Source organism: Pyrus communis, chromosome 4 (assembly GCF_963583255.1).
Source record: "Pyrus communis chromosome 4, drPyrComm1.1, whole genome shotgun sequence".
Taxonomy (NCBI): domain Eukaryota; kingdom Viridiplantae; phylum Streptophyta; class Magnoliopsida; order Rosales; family Rosaceae; genus Pyrus; species Pyrus communis.
The window spans coordinates 7,924,742-7,942,813 of NC_084806.1; the positions used below are offsets into that span (position 1 = coordinate 7,924,742).

The following is an 18,072-nucleotide window of genomic DNA, read 5'->3' on the forward strand; positions in this document are numbered from 1 at the left end:
CGTCCAACTTCCATCCCCCTCCATTTCTTTCTTTCTTCCTCAATGTCATCATCGATAGACTTGGTTGGATTGAATTGACACTTGACCAACAACATGGACAGTCTTAAATCCGTTTGATCCCACCAAAAAAATACAATAATGACTCACTTGAAACAAAAGCTACTATAATTACAACAGTAAAAGGGAATTGTTGTTAGCATTCTAAAAATCTCATTCAACACTCCAAACTTTCTATATTAGGAAAGAAAAATACACTTGCGAGGAGTGTAGAATGAGATTTTTGGAGTGCCAATAACACTTCCTTAGTAAAAAATACATAAAAACGTCTGACAGATTTAAACACCATCATTTTGGCATCTACATCCAAAATACTACACTCAAAAAAGTAACTAAACACAGCTAAGCATATGCCATTCAACTATGTAACATCAAAACCTCCGAAGGATATCAATTCCCACCCATATCTGCATGCTCAAAGTTATGCGGTGCGGTGATCAAATTCCGACAAATGAAACTGTACGGCGGCGTTTCATCATTCAGCAGCAAGTATGGCTCTTTCTGCACACCCAACCTCCACCACAGTTGGCCATTTATTTATTTATGGTTAATTTTTCTTTGGTACCATTTATTGCCTTGGGATCCACTTCTTCGCGAGTTGGTTGGATCTCCTTTAATATTGTCTTTGAAATCATATCAGTCGCCAACCAACCTCTCAAAAAGATTAATTCCCTTCTATCAACTTGGCTTAAAGCTTCATTCTTTCAGAATGTTCTTCACGTCTGCATAAACGGCAGGATACTGTTCTACTCATCTCTTCACTTAGCAACTTAACGGTGAGGAATAAACTCAGTTTATGTGTAGGATTCTTACTTGTACGTAGGTGTTCTTTGTTTGTTTTAATTTTCTTTTAATTATATATTTTGGACAGGAGTATGCTTGTTCCTTTTGTTTCTTTCGAACAGGAGTTTGTTTGTTCCTTTGTTTCACTTGTTTGTTCTATTTGTTCTTTTGGAGACAATAGATTCCACATATTCACATGTCACCCCTCTGTACGTAGCAAATTTGTCATAGCACTAGTTTTATACAATCATGTGCGTTTCTCTCTCGTCGCATTTGACTAGATAGACAAAAATGGTTGTACACAACAGGCGACACCCAAAAATCTCTCCCTATTTGACGATGTGATCCAATTCACTAGAAACTATAGTAATTAGGTTCGAAGGAATAGTCATTTTTGTTTAAGATTTATTTTATCAGGTAATATTTCATTTTTAGTTGTGTTTAAAGTTCCATATAAATCTTGTGGTTTTGTGGGATTTCTGTAGGGAGTTAAAACAATGGGAACCGGAGAAATCAAGTCCCCTGAAGGAGGGGTGATGACACCAGCTTGTTTAGATGGAAATCCAGACTCAAACCAGAGAAAGAAGCTTGGACTGTACTTCATTGAATCCGATGACAGGCGGACGGCTTTCGGACGGGGTTATACTGGAGGAACCACACCTGTTAACATCCATGGAAAACCTATTGCTGATCTTTCGAAAACCGGCGGTTGGTTTGCTGCCTTCTTCATTTTTGGTAAGCGCTGCGTATTGTGTAGTGTATTTTTCAATTTGGTTTCTATGCAGCTCTTCATGTAATGAAATGTGATTAGGTTAGTCGTGAAGTTTACTTTTAATTTGTCCAGGAAATGAAATGGCTGAGAGAATGGCGTATTTCGGTCTCTCGGTTAACATGGTGGCCTTCATGTTTTATGTTATGCATAGACCCTTCAGCAGTTCATCAAATGCAGTTAACAATTTTCTTGGGATTTCACAAGCTTCATCTGTCCTCGGCGGTTTTCTAGCTGATGCATATCTTGGTCGATATTGGACAATAGCAATCTTTACAACTATCTATCTTGTGGTAGGTATACATATACTCAAACACTGGAAATGTTTAACCAAAAACTAATTAGTTTTCCGATCACAAGCTTATAGGTGAGCTGATATTTCTACATTTTTGCTTTCTGTATTTTCGTGGAAGGGTTTGACAGGAATAACCTTATGTGCAACGGTGCACAATTTGGTGCCAAACCAAGATCAATGCAGCGAGCTAGCCCTCCTTTTGGGCAATTGTGAGCCTGCAAAACCGTGGCAGATGCTCTACCTCTACACGGTTCTATACATAACTGGATTCGGAGCTGCTGGCATACGGCCGTGCGTTTCTTCTTTCGGGGCAGACCAGTTCGACGAAAGAAGTAGAGATTACAAGTCTCACCTGGATAGGTTTTTCAACTTCTTTTATCTCTCTGTCACCATTGGGGCAATTATCGCCTTCACTGCAGTAGTTTATGTCCAAATGAAACTTGGTTGGGGATTCGCCTTTGGGTCACTGGCATTGGCAATGGGCATATCAAACATGGTCTTCTTTCTAGGCACCCCTCTATACCGGCATAGACTGCCAGGAGGCAGCCCTTTAACGCGCGTTGCTCAAGTTTTGGTTGCTGCCTACAAGAAGAGGAACGCAGAATTTTCCAGCAGTGAGTTGATAGGCTTGTATGAGGTTCCTGGAAAACAATCTGCCGTAAAGGGTAGTGGAAAGATAGCTCACACCAACGATTTTAGGTATCTTTTCATCTACTTTTTTCTTTGTAATAATCCTATTTATCGGTCTTTCTCTTCGATTCTAGAATATCTGATGTTTTTCGTGTTACAGATGTTTGGACAAAGCAGCTCTGCAGTTGAAGGAAGATGGCGTAGACCCGAGTCCCTGGAGGCTATGCACTGTGACACAAGTAGAGGAAGTCAAGATCTTGTTGAAACTTATTCCGATCCCGGCATGCACAATAATGCTGAGTGTAGTTTTGACAGAATATCTCACCCTCTCAGTGCAGCAGGCATTCACTTTAAACACCCATATGGGCAAACTGAAACTCCCTGTAACATGCATGCCAGTGTTTCCTGGCCTCAGTATCTTTCTCATATTGTCCCTCTACTACTCTACATTTGTCCCGCTGTCCAGGCGCATCACCGGCCATCCTCACGGTGCTTCGCAGCTTCAGAGGATGGGGATAGGTCTGGCAGTTTCAATCCTGTCAGTGGCGTGGGCTGCTATATTCGAAATGTACCGGAGAAATTATGCTATAGAGCACGGATACGAAAGTAGTTTCTTATCTGCAATGCCAAATCTAAGTGCATTCTGGTTGCTTATCCAGTACTGCCTTATCGGAATAGCTGAGGTGTTTTGCATAGTGGGATTACTAGAGTTCCTGTACGAGGAAGCCCCAGATGCAATGAAGAGTATCGGATCTGCCTACGCTGCTCTTGCCGGCGGTTTAGGTTGCTTTGCAGCCAGTATATTGAACAGCATCATCAAATCTGTCACCAGAAGCTCAGAGAAGCCGTCTTGGCTGTCCCAGAATATCAACACAGGAAGGTTTGATTACTTCTACTGGCTGCTGACAGTTTTGAGTCTCATCAATTTCGGCGTTTTTCTGTATTGCGCACATCGCTACAAGTACAGGACGGAGCAAGGGGTTAAGAAGGAGAAGCAGGCTCTAACCAACATAAAAGAACAACCCCTCAGTGGTTAGCATGATATGCCATCTTCCTATGATATTCCAACCTTTTCATTTTGCAGCATTTTAGTAGAAAAGAGAGAAAAATAAGCTCAAATTTACTTGTAACCAAGCGTTATGCAAACAAGAAATACAGTTTGTGATTAGCAATGTAAAAATTGCCTTGAAAGAATAGGATGGTGGGAGCCCTTTCGGAACGTTTTCGTGACGATTATTTTCGGGGAGAGATGTTTTCATCAGAAGCGGTACAAACAAGAAAGAATAGGATGGTGGGAGCCCTTTCGGAACGTTTCCATAACAATTATTTTTACAATCATTAAACATGGTTCCACACAGATCTGTGGAGATCTATACAAGAAATAAGATGAAGTAATCAAACACGAAGCATCGAGAAACACGAAGTTACAACTGGTGACACAAAATGAACAATTGCTTCCCTCTCCGGAACCCTTTAGAAACAAGACAACTTTTTATTTACAGAAACCCGTAGCCGCGCTCCACATATATATATTTGTTATATTGCTTTGCCATCAGACAGAAAAGTTAAGGGCTTTCGCAGAACTCCATCTCCTGAAATTCCAGAAACTAACAGTTAAAAGTATGAACTACTTGGTAAGTTGACTCTTGATTTAGATAATCTAACAACTGCTGCAAAACAACACCAAGCAAAATTCCAAGGGTAGGGCAACTAATAAGCGATAATATTTTGATCTACAAAGTAAATTTCATGTTCCAGCTTACCTTGCCACAAATTGGACAGCTTTCGCTTCTCTCCAACCATTCATAAATACAGCCGAGGTGAAAATGATGAGAACATCTCGTTGTGATTTTTGGATTTTCCGAATTGTATTCTGCAAGAAAATACATCAACTATTAAGTATTAGCAGCACACCAAAGAACCAATGAAGAAAGACGCTAGTTCGCAACAACAATATATATTATCACCGGACAATTAATATCTTAAACCATATTCTAGCAAAGCCCATTGGTTATTAGCTACTGTGACATGTGCGCATTTAACTTACCATCCAGACATGTAGGGCAGACATCTTCATCTTCAGAAGATGGTTGCACGTAAGTTAGTCCATATGCAAGTTTTGTTGCCAAAGCCTTTTCCGAGGTCTCCAATTGGCCAAACTTACAATCTTCTTCAGTATCATCTCCATTCCATTTCTTTCCAAAACCCAGGGATTCAGTACCAGAACTGCCTCTTCTCAGTTGTTGCATATCTTCTTGCAAATGAGTCATTGACTTCTCACGCCTAGAGACCAAGCCATCACGCTGCAAACGCGAGTATCTCTGATCAACATCGAAGGGGGTTGGCCTGGAAACTGAGAGCTGAGTATCATTCAAGGGATTATTTTGTAGTGTTGTGCCTACTCCAGTTGATGCCAAAGTGGCTCCTTGAATAGGTAATGAAGGTGGTCGTCCATCAAGCCTTTGAAAAGGTGCACTATACTGCATGAACATGGGGAAATGCGAACAAATGAGAATTATGAAACTAAAGTGAATCAAACCCATGGATCTTATTGGGATTACCTTCATAATAGCTACGCATTTTGGAAAGAACATTTTCATTTAACAATAACTTTGAAAATGTCTTTCTGTTCAAGTATGTTGCCCCAAAATTAAAATTGATAGATGATTTCAAACAGTTTACTTTGTAGCCATCATTAACATTACAAATTTTTAGAAGTAATGTAGACGGATTTGTTTAGTTGCATCAGGCTTCTCAGTTTCCAATTGACATGCCAATTTATGGTCCACTGCCCGTTCTTTTTCAGACAATAAATCTAAAACATTGATATAACCAAATGCATCTGGTGATAGAAAACTACATAAATTTCCTAGCGTTGGACTAAGAGGGTTCCTGAACGGAAGAACCGACAAAATATTGAGTTCATCATGGCTTCTATACATACCCCAGTGAATAGCTGGTGGAAGAAGTATCTCAGGCACAAGCAATGCCTATAAATTGAATTGCTCGGAAGCGCGTATTCTTCGAATTCCTCACCACAAGGACAGCAGCAAAGAGCACCCATCTCTGAATTTCCACCAATAATACAAAAAAGTCAAAATTTGAGTTCCTGAAGACAAAACCCGATGCTTTGTGATGAGAGCCCCAATTGAGACTCTTCCACAATAACCCATATGCATATGCACCCCAGTGTGAATTACATAACATAAAAGGACAAAGAATCAATTTTTGACAATTACCATGATCAAGACTTACAGACCCAGCTGAAAAACTAATCATATACTTACATTACTAACATTTTATAAAAGATTTGAAGAATTACAGTGAAAACCCATAAATTTCTAGGGTTTTTCAATTGGGAAAAATCAAGTAAAGGTTGAAAATTTAGAGGTGGAATTGGGAGTGTAGATTCTGACATACCTCGCGTTGCGTTTGCGGATGAGCTATTGAATTGCGATGGCGATCGTGCGATTAGATGGGGGAAGGAAGGTAGGGGTTGAGGAAGACGGAGACTTGGGGGGAGTCGAGTCCACGCAGGGGTTTCCTGGTTTTGGTTTGGGAAGTTTCAGGAGTGTGGTGGGTGGGCAGTGGGCTCAGAGCTTGAAGGCGGACACACAGGAATGGAAGCTCTTTTTTAATATTTAGTACACGGTAAGGAGATTATATTTGAATATTAAATTTATAAATTAATAATGTGATATAAATAAAAAATAAACACGTTAATTATTATTATTATTTTTTTTTAAAAGCATGTTAATCATAATTAAGTAATGATTCAATAATTAACTTTCATGTTATTTAGTTTACAAAATTTAATCAAGACATTTGATATCTCTTGCATTACTCCTTTAATATTATTTACAGACTGTTTTATCCTGTACATGCGCACAACAAATTCAATGGATTTTCAGCCAATTAACCCACATTCTAAATAAAATATTTTAATACGACTGTTATTGATTCTTTAAAATATCAACATGTGCTAATCAATCAAAAAGAACTCTTGGTAGTAAAAATGGAGTAGCACCAACACAACCTCTACAAGTGAGGGTGTGTGCAAATACTACAAAATAAAATAATCTTAAGACGTGCTACCTATGTGTATGACCTTCCTAAGAAATTTCATAAATTCATCTAGTGTTGTGTGCTTGAGCATTTTTCATTTTGATACTTTCACCAACCAAAACCCGTAATTCTAGACAAGTTTGGGTAAGGATTTCGTTGATACAACTTGTCTCTGAGGAAGTAGAAAACAAATGTTGCACATGATACGTTTTGACCTAAAACATTAGTTTCACCTTTGGATAGTAAATTGGCAAAATTTTTTATTTCTTATACTGGTGGTATTTGCGTACACCCTTATTAGTTTAGGTATTGTTTGTGTAATTCTCGTGTGAAGAAAAAAAAAAAAAAAGAGTAGAGTACAAGAGTGTTTAGCTGAGTTGGTTAAGACATTATAGTCCACCATTTGCACCCAAATTCGAACACAGCTCCTATTAATTTCAATGAATTTAGTTTAGTTATCATATCATTTGTCAAAAGAGTAAAGTAATTATATAATACAAAAATGACAAAATAACAAAAATGAAAAACACTCACATTGATCAAAACAGGGAAAAAAAAGAAAAAAACAAACAAAAAACAAAAGCTCACCAATACTGACCAACTAGTAAATTAATACGGCCGTTGGTAGTAATGCCTTGGGACAGAATCTCGGTTTGGTCAAAATTATTGGCATTGTTCACCAATAAAATTGTGTCAAATATTGCAACGCATACAACTCAAGCAGTGCGAACGAGTTAGCGGGCCGTGTTCGGGTTTACCAAATAAACCCTTACTCAACCTGTTTAATTAATCAACCATAACTCAACTCGTTCACGACTGTTAGAAATCTCACCAAAATTCATTATGTGTTGCGCATTTGAGCACTTTTTTCGCATACCGTATTTTTTTCTCTATCGATAATAAACTCTCCCTTCCTAGTCCGCAACCTCAAGTGACCCCATTTATGTATTAGAGAGGAAAGAAGGAAAGTTCTGCTAGATGAACCGCGTCATCACACAACGGTTAACTCAAGACTCGCAAAACCTCGCACGGAGTTGAGCAGTTGATGTCCAAGTTTAGAGTTCAAACCATGATCGTTATTCTACCAACCGTACTCCACTAACACCTTGAAAGCTGGCCCTGTTAAAGATAGATGGGATTCGAACTTGACTACATCAGAAAGATATAAGATTTCGAGATTGTTAACCATAAAATCATTTATTCTTGTACATAAAAGTTGAGTACAAAAACCAAAAAGAAAGAAAACATAAACCCTGAACATCACTATAAACTGAATCCCAATAGATTTGAACCTTTCAGAAATCCTCCATCCATAGAAGCACCGGTGATGGAATACTCTGCTTCTGCTTCTGCTTCTGCTTCTGGGACGGTATCAGTTTTCTTGTTATCAAAGCAGTACATAGGGGCTTGCCATTTTGCATCCTCGAGCACTGCCCCAACCTCAAATGTCATCACATGCGCCTCCCTCCCTGCAACATTATTCCTTTCTCATAATCATCACAATTAATACTCGAGATGTTATCGACAGTTCAAAATAGTCTTTATGCACTCATACCAACAAAAACGATAAAAAAGGTGAGTACGCGATGACTATTTTAACATAATAAAGATGACTATTTTCGAGTACTAATATTTATTTTGGGGGTCTAATCACAACTCCCAATCAAAATCAACTGAGAAGCGAGTTCAAATCTTCTATAATAAAACCCGTTGTAGACTCTCTATAACCTATCTACTTGATTGACAGTGTTATTTAACTTATTTTATCTTTATACTGTTACGTGTAGTTTAAATGAATAGCGAGGTCTCAACAAATAAGATCGGTAAGAGAGGCTAAAAGAATTTTAAATGCAGAAGATTTGATAACGAGTGAGGCACTTCTAAGGTCAAAAGAATTTTTAATCGTCAAATTAAATAAATTAAAAGAAGAACTACGAGATACAAATATAAAATAAGTGCAGAACATAAAACTGGGAGTGAAACAAATCAGTTGAATAAGAAAACAATTAATTAATTAATTAATCAATCAGTTGGTACCTGTGTAGAAAACCCAATGGACAGGCCGATTGGTATCAACGTCCTCATAGTACGTTATGAAGTCGGCCTTCTCCCAAACATCGCACAAGAAACCACCGTCCACGAGGCGCCGACCCACATACCTGGCTCCGTCGAGCCAATCGGGTCGGAGAATGCCCACTTCAAGGTGGACGGTTTTGCACTCTCGGGCGGAGTCCAATGTGTAGACAAAGGAGGTGCCGTTGTTCCACTCGAGGTCGTAGGTGACCGATCCCAGCTGGTGCCGTATGATGTTGAAGTTCCGGCCGTTGGGCCAGTCGTACCAGAGGTCGATCAGCTCGAGGGTTCCGGTGTAGTTCATCATCAGTATGGAGTGGAATTGGTGGGGCCACGCGGCGGGAACTGGGTCTTTTGATGACGGCAGTGCGAGGCAGAGAGAGGCGGCGAGGAGAATGAGGATTGGGACGACGGTGGTGGATTTGGGCAGTGAAGCCATTGTCGTTGGTAGCTGGATTTTGCGGTGAGGACTTACAAAGTGGACGCGTGTGGTGGAGAGGAGGCAAGGTGACTTACTTTCAGCGGCGACGGACCAGAGTGGGCTTGCACACTAAAGACCATTGGGCCTCAGAAATGTTATTTTACTTGAATGATTTACTCTCTTTATCGTTATTTGAATAATTCAAAAAAAAAACTTTTTAGCCAAAATAGTCAGATTTGCATAACACTTTACTTTGGTTACTAAGATTGAAAATTAATAGAAATAATCCATGAGATTATCCATCATTCATTATTTTGCTCTTTCCGTTAAAAACTTCATTAAGTATCCTAGAGCTCTTAGCTGAAAGTTTGGACAATTTTCAAAGCTTCGTAACTCAATCGTTTCTTAACTAAATTTGACCCATAATATATCAAAATGAAGATAGGAAAGTGTAGAAAAAGATTATTCCTATTTGGAGGCCCAATGATTTCCGGGGATGGCCGAAAAATAGCCTGAAAGGTGATTGGTCCGCGAGAAAACTGGAAAACTCGCCGGAAACTAGGTAAACTTTAAATGTTTATAACTTCTTCAATACTCAACAAAATCGAGTGATTCAAAAACAAAAATCATACTTCTTGACAATACGAAGAGCATGGCACCCTTCTCGACGGCTAACCCGTCGTGGTTTGGCCGCCAAAAAAACAAATCTTTTAAAAAGTTTATCTGAAGCCTTGTGTGATAAATACTAGAGTATTTAATCAAAGTTTTAGTCATTTAAACAACAAGTGGTCTAGTGGATTGGTGGTACAAATCTAAGTCAGGTTTGCTCTATGATCTTGAATTTGAGACATAAACTTTGCAAAAACACGGATAATTCTCTAGTTAAAAGTTTTAGGAAGACTTGTGTCATTTAACTACTTCAGAGGCGAGTTGAAATGTCTTTAGCTTTTCCAAGTCCTACTAGAAATTAATTCTACTCTCCGGAGTGTGTACACCTTAGGCTTGGATTTAAACATAAATAAAAAATAAAAAATAAAAAAGTCAGGAAATTAGTCCTACTGTTCTCAAATTGATGTTTTTCACACTTTTATTTTCATGCCAAAAAACCAGGACATGTGCATGTTGGTGTTCTCAAATCCAAATAATACGAAATGATTCTCTCCAAGGTAGAAAAACGACACCATATACTTTGCAAAAATTTTGTGGCAAAATATGACTTAAATTGTCAAACAATTCAGCACCTCTCATCTCTTTGGAAATTACCCCTGCAATTAATCATATATCCCCGATGAAATATTACTTTAGATGAGATTTGTGACAAATAGGTTGATTTTAATCATACATGGATGGGTTAGGACTTGTTTGAAAATATTTTTAAAATGACTTAAAATGGTTTTGATGAAAACGTTTTTGAACCAATCCTTAGTAAGAATGCAAATAAATTATGGAAAAACACTTGAAGTACTTCCTACAAAATCACGTAATTGAGGCTTCTTGCAAGAAGCATTTTTAGGTGTTTTTTGCAATCCAAAATTATTTTCTCTAATCCTTCTTTAGATCAATTTAAAAACACTTCCAAACGAACTCTTAGTTTATAATAATATAAAATTAATAGGTCTGCTGCTAAGCGATATTGTATGTGATCTTTCTTGTTTTAGAGAGTGTCAATTTATGTGTTAAATAATATTATACTCTTTTTTTTGTACCAGCAATATTAGAGAAGATTAAACAAAAATTCAATATTTGTTCAGAGACCGGATACTTTTGACCAACTGAGCTATTTCATGCAGTTAAATAATTTATCTCGCCATAACCACTGCCACGAAATTGTCTATAAATGCTAAACCACTTCTGATTTATAACTTGCCATTAACCCCTGCAGTTCTCTCCAGCCTCAGTACTTCCTCCTCCGCCTCCGCCTCCGCCTCCTCCTCCTCCTCATAAATCTTGCTTCCAAGTTCCGAACTCCAACACATCCCTCACCCTAAAATCGATAAACTTTTAGAGTCAAAGAAAAGCTTGAAAGTAAGAATGACATGGTATCAGTTGGAATGTATGCTTGTTTGATCTTCTTAATATTCTGTTTGCAATTGCAGACCTCGCTGTGGTGAACTTTTGAGATTAATGGCTGTAGATAGAAGAAAATCTCTGCATGAAAACGAAAACCCTACATTTTCCGGCAACGGTAGCCTCTATGAAATCAAACGGTTTAGGTCGTCAAAGAGTAGGATGGGCTAATTACAACCGTTAGATTATAAATCCACATCTGATCTGCCTTTTGTTTTCCATTTCAGCTTAACTCTATGCCGATCATGTTTTAAAATTTTTCTTTTTCAGGCTCATCATCGGAGTGGGAGTAGCTCATCAAGGGACGTGCAAATCAAGTTCCTAATTGGATCGCTCTTGATGCACACATAATTATACATTGGCGTCTGTAATATAACCTTCAAATTACAAATTCGACTCTGATGAATGTGTGCATCAGTTTAGTGATAAACCATATAAGGAAAGGAAATCTCTCCTCCCTCTTCATTCTCCATGGTAATTTTTTCCTGACAGGGTAGAAGAGTGCAAATTGACATTTCGGAGTGTCAGTATCAGCGTTTGGACGCAAGGGAACGCTCAACATTCGGTTGAGAGCTATGTAAAAATTGTTAGACGGGGGTTGTGATTGCACACCTAACTTATAAAATGTGTTATTCTTGGTGTAATCTCGATCTTTGATTAATGAAATTTGGGAATTTTTGTTGCCCATTTTGCTCTGTTTTTATGAGCCTGTTTTTTTTTACATCCACACACTTCATGCGACGGTTCAGTTACAGTGCATGGTATTAGAGTCTCTTAGCATTTAGAGGTTTAAGGGCAAGGGTTCTGAATCTTAACCCGAGACATCCGCCATATCAAACCAGAAAACCCAAGAAACTGACATTTCCGCTCACTTCTGAGAACCCCTATGATTCGATCTTCAGCGGTGGATGGAGCCAGCTTCTGTTCCTCGAGCACAGCTATCAAGGTGAAGTTCCGTTCCGGCAAAGACACGGCAGCGTCTGTTTAGGCACAAGGACGAACTGGCTTGTATGGTAGGTAACTTACTTTTTCTCATTCAAGGAGCCCCTTGACCCTTGAGTTGTAAAAACTTAAGAAACAATATACCTTGAATTTTACGAGTTATCCATTCTCACCCCATCCGGGCAACCAAACGAAACAATTCACCAGCATTCACAGCTCTGTCACTACTCAAACGTAAAAACAAGGGCTGATGCACAAGCTTGACATTTATACAACCATCGCACGGTATCATACATCAAATTCTTACAACTTGGCGTCGGCAGTGCAAAGTATCACAGTTTACTCAAGCAGGTAAGTAGGGGCAAATATCCCCAATCATTTTGTAATTCTAAATGCATGTTACTGTCTGAATGGCCAAATCGGGAATTAACCAACCAGAGCCGTCAATTTGCTCGGAAGGTTTAACTCCTACTCAAAGGTCTTGGCGTAAGTCGTGATGATTCAAAAGGCGGTCGACAGTTCAGGCATTTCAGGGCATGCAAATGCTCAAAGAAAAGGTAAGAAAAAGTGAAAGAAGTGAGAAACAAACCTGAACTTTCACTCCTGATCTGAAAATTGCTAAAACATATTGTACACAAGTATGTGTTTGTCTAAATGTACTTTAACCCTGAGATGTACTGTTGTCTAGACATTAGATACTGGACCAGGGAATAAACAATTCCCAAGAGCCCTAATATCCTAATCTTCAGCACATCTGTTATTATGATCGATGGCAGATTAAGGGGCATAGTTATCAACGGCATTGAGTCTGTCTGTTTTGTGAAACTCCACATAAACCTGTTGAAAAGGATATGGCTCGGGAATGTAAGAACGAGGAGGGCCAAATTCTTCACAGCAAAGAACCAATCTGGACCGCCAATTTCCAAGCCCCAACCCGCATTCCCATGCCAGACATCTTCCCATATGCTGTAGATGGCAGTCAGGACTAGGTAGGCCGATATCACTACTGAAACAGGGAAATACCTTTGCTTGTCCCCAAATCCGGCAACAAAATCAGAGTCCTGGTTGAGAAGCAGCAAAATTGGTGCCAGAAAGAATATCGCACGATTTGAGCCGCCAGTGAGATTGACATTCAGGATGAGGCATATAGCAAAGCACATCACAGTTGCAACATTACCAACTGCTGGCATCCAAGCTCCCTCAGCAGCCATTTTCTTGATTGTGAATGATGAGACACTTGCAGACCTACGCTGTTGCATGAATCTCATTCTTGAAGCAAAGCTAGTAGAGGTGCTTTCACCGGATTGACTGTGCCTGATTCCAGGCCTTTCAGTAGCCTTTTCCCTCATTAACGACGCAAGCTCAAACTTTATCTCCAGCGCTATTAGCATAAATATTGCTGCATAAAGACCGAGAAGGGATGTCCTTGCCCCCTCAACAGCAAATAGAGTAGTGAGCTTCTTCTCTTCTTCACCCAAGTCTCCAAATCCACTATCTCCGAGGATGTTTTTAATTCTCACTTGGCCCTCCAAAAGATAGGTAACAGGAAAGAGAGCTACCAGTAAAGCAAATACCCAAGGAAGCAGCTTCGTACTCGAGGCAGATGGAAAATGGGTGAAAACCGCAAACACCGAGGCAGAGACCATGGTTACAACTATGAGGATATGTAAAAAAGCTGTCTGAAGGAAGTACTCGGTAGATATGTAGACACCTAGAGCAATACCCATAGCTATGGAGTAAAATACTCTCAACTCAACCATGTATTTAATAGGTATGACAGATGTAACAGCTGCTAGAGTCAGTAGGATTGCCATAATAAGAAGCCATGACGGCCACAAAGGTTTTTGTGCCACAAATCCATATATGGTGATGTCATCAGAAGTCTGACGAGCAGCTTTAATTAGGTCAGACCGGTACGTCCATGATACTGGAATAGGTGGTTGCATAAGGATAAACAGCAATCCAGTTGCCACCACCAGCACTAGGCATCTCTTGGCAGACTGCACAAAAAAGTAGAAAATGATCACTTAACACGATGAACATAATTGATTAGATAATGCTAAATAAAAAGATTCATAAACTTGGATAATGCTAAATAAAAAGATTCATAAACTTGGCCAAGTTTGAGAATCTGATTGATTTCTCTTCATTAAGTGCTTAAAGTTCATGAACAGCTCAGTATCGGTTTCATATAACGGTATCAGCACACCCAATTAAAATACCAACTAATTAAGAAAAGTAAGATTTTCTAATTAGTTGTTAACTAGGAGAGTAATATCCAGTTTTCCTTAATTCAGTTTAAAATTCTGGATTTCTACAGAACACTGTACCTATTCCAATCAGTAGTACTATGAGAAGATATGCAGAATCAATATGGATGATTAATGTGATGAATCACACATGAAAGGCTTATGAAATAAATTCTGAACGGAGAGTGAAAAATACATAGAAGCCCAAAACCTTAGGTAGAATATCAGATTTATATGCTTTTTCTTTGATTTCGATATCCATGCGAACAGGTTATGTGCAAAAGATACTGAAAGAGAGGTCAAGAAATAGAGTATGATATACCAAGACATGAGAGAAGTGGAGAGCCACAATTGGTACACAAGCCAAGCCCGTCAAAACAATACAGCAACCCAAGAGTAAGCCATCAGATGGGGGTCTTCCATTCCACCACTGTAGAGCTTCAAAGATTGTTTCACGGCAAAACCAGACTGCTAAGGAAACCACACCTGCATGTGCATACGCTTGCCAAGCTTTCATTTTTGAGGCTGTTCTTGACTTATCCCTAAAAATTGTAGCAAGCAAAGAATTAATAATGCAGACACTTTACAGAGTAAACACAAAACATCAAGCAAAATAGAGTTAGTACTTGTAAAGTAGCAATGGTGGCGTTACAGCCAATAATAGAATAGCTGACACCCATATGACAGACTTGGAAGAAATAAGCAGCATAGCCAGCTTAGCTGAATACAAGCACGTCAAAACCCAAACAGCCTTTCCACCAATACGACGATCTACAGATAGTCTTTTCACCAAAGCTAAACCCACAAATGTTGTCACAATAACCATGTAGCTTGGGTACATTACATCTTCCTCAAAACCATAAAAGTATATGCCAGAGTAATTAAAAAATCGATTCTCAATGTGGCAAACGAGAAATGCATGGCCAATTAACCCAATCTCCATCAAAAAGTGAAGCTTTGAAGGAAGTAGTACTAGACCAGGAATAGACATAGCCAAGACAACATTCACAATTACGAGTTTGCAGAAGGACTTCAGGGACATTCCTGCCATCCAAATATTTAGATCCCAGAAATTATGTATTACAAACCATGCCACCATCAAGCTTCCAAGAACAACAAAAGCAAAATATGATGAAACACTCTTCTTTGTGAAAAATCGAGCCAAATAGAAACCGGCAACTGAAGGCAGTGGAAGGAACTGCAAGACAAAGGACGACCAATGATCACTGCTAGGTCAACATTCAAATTAGAGTTCAGAGTCAGTCATTACGCGAGAAACTCATTATTCCAGAATCCAATTACAAGCTTACCACACACAACAGTATGAAGTTCAGTTTGGAGAATTTTGTCTGCAACACATTACTATCCTCGAGTTTGTAAGATTACACCACCACAAAGGTAACTAGCATTTTGACACAGTAATGAAACACTCCGGCCAACACTTCATTTTCAGAAATGTTCAAAAATTGAATATGATAGATTACATCAATGCACTACTGGTGACTTATGCTCCAACCAAATATGAAGCGAGGCACGATGTAAGCTCATACATCACAACAGCACAAAGAATTATGTAAAAAAAAAAAAAAAAAAAAAAGAAAGTAGAGCTAACGTCCTAATAAATAGCATTCTTAGGGCTTACAGTGATTTACAGTCTTGTCTAACCATGTCTGCTGCAAACCAATTTTCAACAGGGTAGACTCCTTTTATACTTTGTAGCTAACAGAATTCATGTATGCTGATAAAAGACATGAAGATAGAAATGTAAGGAAGTAACTGCATACCAATATAGGAAACCCGACAACGATAGCTCCAGCAACACTAACTACAACAGCCAAAGCAGTGAAAGCCATGGAGCTGAAAGCATCAGATATCATGCCCAACGCATAAGCACCCGCTCCAGATGCACCTCCGAGCATTGCAGTGGTCACCAAAAGGTAATTCAACGGCGGGGGCACCTGAATGTACCGCCCAAACGAATGGAAAACGACTCTAATTTCCAAACATATCACCACAACCACCAGTGCAACAGCTCCATTCATCACCTGAATGCCGCGCAGTTGGTTCGGATTCTTCGTGACCCACCAAAGCGCGCCCCGGGTCGAGGCATAGAGCTGGAAGAGAAATGGAATGAAGAAGAGGAGAAATAGATCGGAAACTGCAGCGGCAGAAGAGAAAACGACGTTGTAGTGAGAGGCAATGTGGAAGAGGAGAGGGAAGAAGAGGAGATAAAGAGTGTGGATGCAACCCTCCAGTGGCGTGAGGATGAGGTTGTCGTCGGGGACCTCACCGCCGTGGTACTTGGAGTCTTGCTTGGTTTTGAAGGAGGAGATGCGGGGAATTGAGTAGAGGTAATAGAAGAGGCAAGAGAAGGACATGAGGTAGTACGAAGCGTTGGTCATACCTACGGCGGAGATGGTAGCCCAGGTGAAGAGGGAGGAGGCGGCGAATGGGAGGCAGGCGAAGAGGAGGCGCTCGAGCGCGAGAACGATTGAAGGGTTCTCGATTTGAATCCACTTGAATTGGAGAGAGACCCAGACGCCGATGAGGAAATTGGTCTCGGCGCAGAGGAAGGCGGCGAGGGCGGCTAGGGGAAAGGAGGTGAAGGTGGAGAGGAGGGAGGAGCTGAAGAAGAAGGCGATCTGGGAGAAGACGAGGGTGAACCAGACGCCGAAGAAGGCACCGGACTTGAAGTTGAGGGCGTCGACGATGTAGGAGACCATGAGACCTAAGGTTAAGGTTGCGATCACCGGTGTACCGCCGAGGTCGAGGAGGAAGGCGGCGCAGGGGAAGAGTGCAACGGCGATTCGGGCGTTGTGGGCGAAGGAGGAGGGGGAGAATCGGGAGTTCTTGAGAGATCTAGAAGGACCGCCACCATTGTTGAAGATTGAGTCGTTGAGGCTGGAGCTAGGGTTTGGGGAGCCGTTGCCCAAGGAGGAAGTGCTCGCCGAAGGGGTGATGTTCGGACGGAAGAACCGCGGCTGAAGCTCCGGCGGCATCATCTTGGCCCGGCCTCTTCAGCTTGCTTCACTGTCTCTCTCTCACTATCTAATCCTACCTATATATTTCGGATTGTTGTCCCACTCAGGACTGGACTATTGTCCAATCTTTGCTGAGCTGCTCTGCTTGTACAGTTCTGAGATTATGTGAGAGACAAAACCGGCGGCTTCCCAGCACGCTTATTTTCTTCGATTCATTTCCAACTTAGGTTCGGAGAGAGATTTTGGAAATGGAAGTCGTGACGTGGATCGTGGAGTTGTGACCGTTGGATGAGGATCGGGCAGTCTGTGTGCCTAAGAGTGCAAGCTACTATTGGTGAGTCCCTCCGTGGATGAGTCGCCAGGACTTCCTTCTTCTCGGTTTCGACTGTATTTTGTTTGGGCCAAAACTTGTTCCCGCGGCCTTACTTTGGTCCCAAATAACGCGCCGATATTTAGTCCATTGTGAACGTGATTCCTTTCCTTACACAACCCAAATAATTTGGGTCTTCAAAATGAGAACAAAAAGTTTTTGTCGTCGGCCCTTAAAATTTGATCTTCCAATTAAAATGGTTCTTGAAATCAAGGTTTTAGAAGAAGTTAGGCGTTAATCGAATGATGGGCTGGGGTCTAGCGCCTAAGCGGATTAGATAGTTTAAGTAAAACTTTTGCTTATGCTTAGAATATATATAATTTCATCATAAACTACACAATATAATGACATATACATTATGAAGTATTGG

At 40.1% G+C, this 18,072-nt stretch overlaps 4 protein-coding genes across 4 annotated transcripts; 1 reads left to right on the plus strand and 3 right to left on the minus strand.

The window, feature by feature from the left end:
- Positions 1–564: 564 nt before the first annotated feature.
- On the plus strand, positions 565–3,730 carry LOC137731871 (protein NRT1/ PTR FAMILY 6.1-like). The gene is made up of 5 exons (XM_068471114.1): positions 565–833; positions 1,326–1,575; positions 1,685–1,902; positions 2,023–2,603; positions 2,695–3,730. The coding sequence occupies exons 2-5, from the start codon at positions 1,338–1,340 to the stop codon at positions 3,569–3,571; spliced, it is 1,914 nt and encodes a 637-aa protein (XP_068327215.1). The 5' UTR covers positions 565–833; positions 1,326–1,337; the 3' UTR covers positions 3,572–3,730.
- A 93-nt stretch (positions 3,731–3,823) lies between these two features.
- On the minus strand, positions 3,824–6,163 carry LOC137731872 (E3 ubiquitin-protein ligase At3g02290-like). Its single transcript, XM_068471115.1, has 5 exons — positions 5,955–6,163; positions 5,479–5,600; positions 4,582–5,014; positions 4,298–4,407; positions 3,824–4,126 (listed from the first exon to the last, which is right to left on the minus strand). Exons 2-5 carry the CDS (start codon positions 5,596–5,598, stop codon positions 4,100–4,102), a joined length of 690 nt encoding a protein of 229 aa, XP_068327216.1. The 5' UTR covers positions 5,599–5,600; positions 5,955–6,163; the 3' UTR covers positions 3,824–4,099.
- A 1,595-nt stretch (positions 6,164–7,758) lies between these two features.
- On the minus strand, positions 7,759–9,211 carry LOC137732054 (uncharacterized protein At4g14100-like). The gene is made up of 2 exons (XM_068471349.1): positions 8,637–9,211; positions 7,759–8,068 (listed from the first exon to the last, which is right to left on the minus strand). The coding sequence occupies exons 1-2, from the start codon at positions 9,109–9,111 to the stop codon at positions 7,863–7,865; spliced, it is 681 nt and encodes a 226-aa protein (XP_068327450.1). The 5' UTR covers positions 9,112–9,211; the 3' UTR covers positions 7,759–7,862.
- A 3,468-nt stretch (positions 9,212–12,679) lies between these two features.
- LOC137731044 (uncharacterized) lies at positions 12,680–17,688 on the minus strand. The gene is made up of 4 exons (XM_068470099.1): positions 16,136–17,688; positions 14,978–15,549; positions 14,674–14,893; positions 12,680–14,102 (listed from the first exon to the last, which is right to left on the minus strand). Exons 1-4 carry the CDS (start codon positions 17,351–17,353, stop codon positions 12,753–12,755), a joined length of 3,360 nt encoding a protein of 1,119 aa, XP_068326200.1. The 5' UTR covers positions 17,354–17,688; the 3' UTR covers positions 12,680–12,752.
- Between the last annotated feature and the right edge of the window lie 384 nt (positions 17,689–18,072).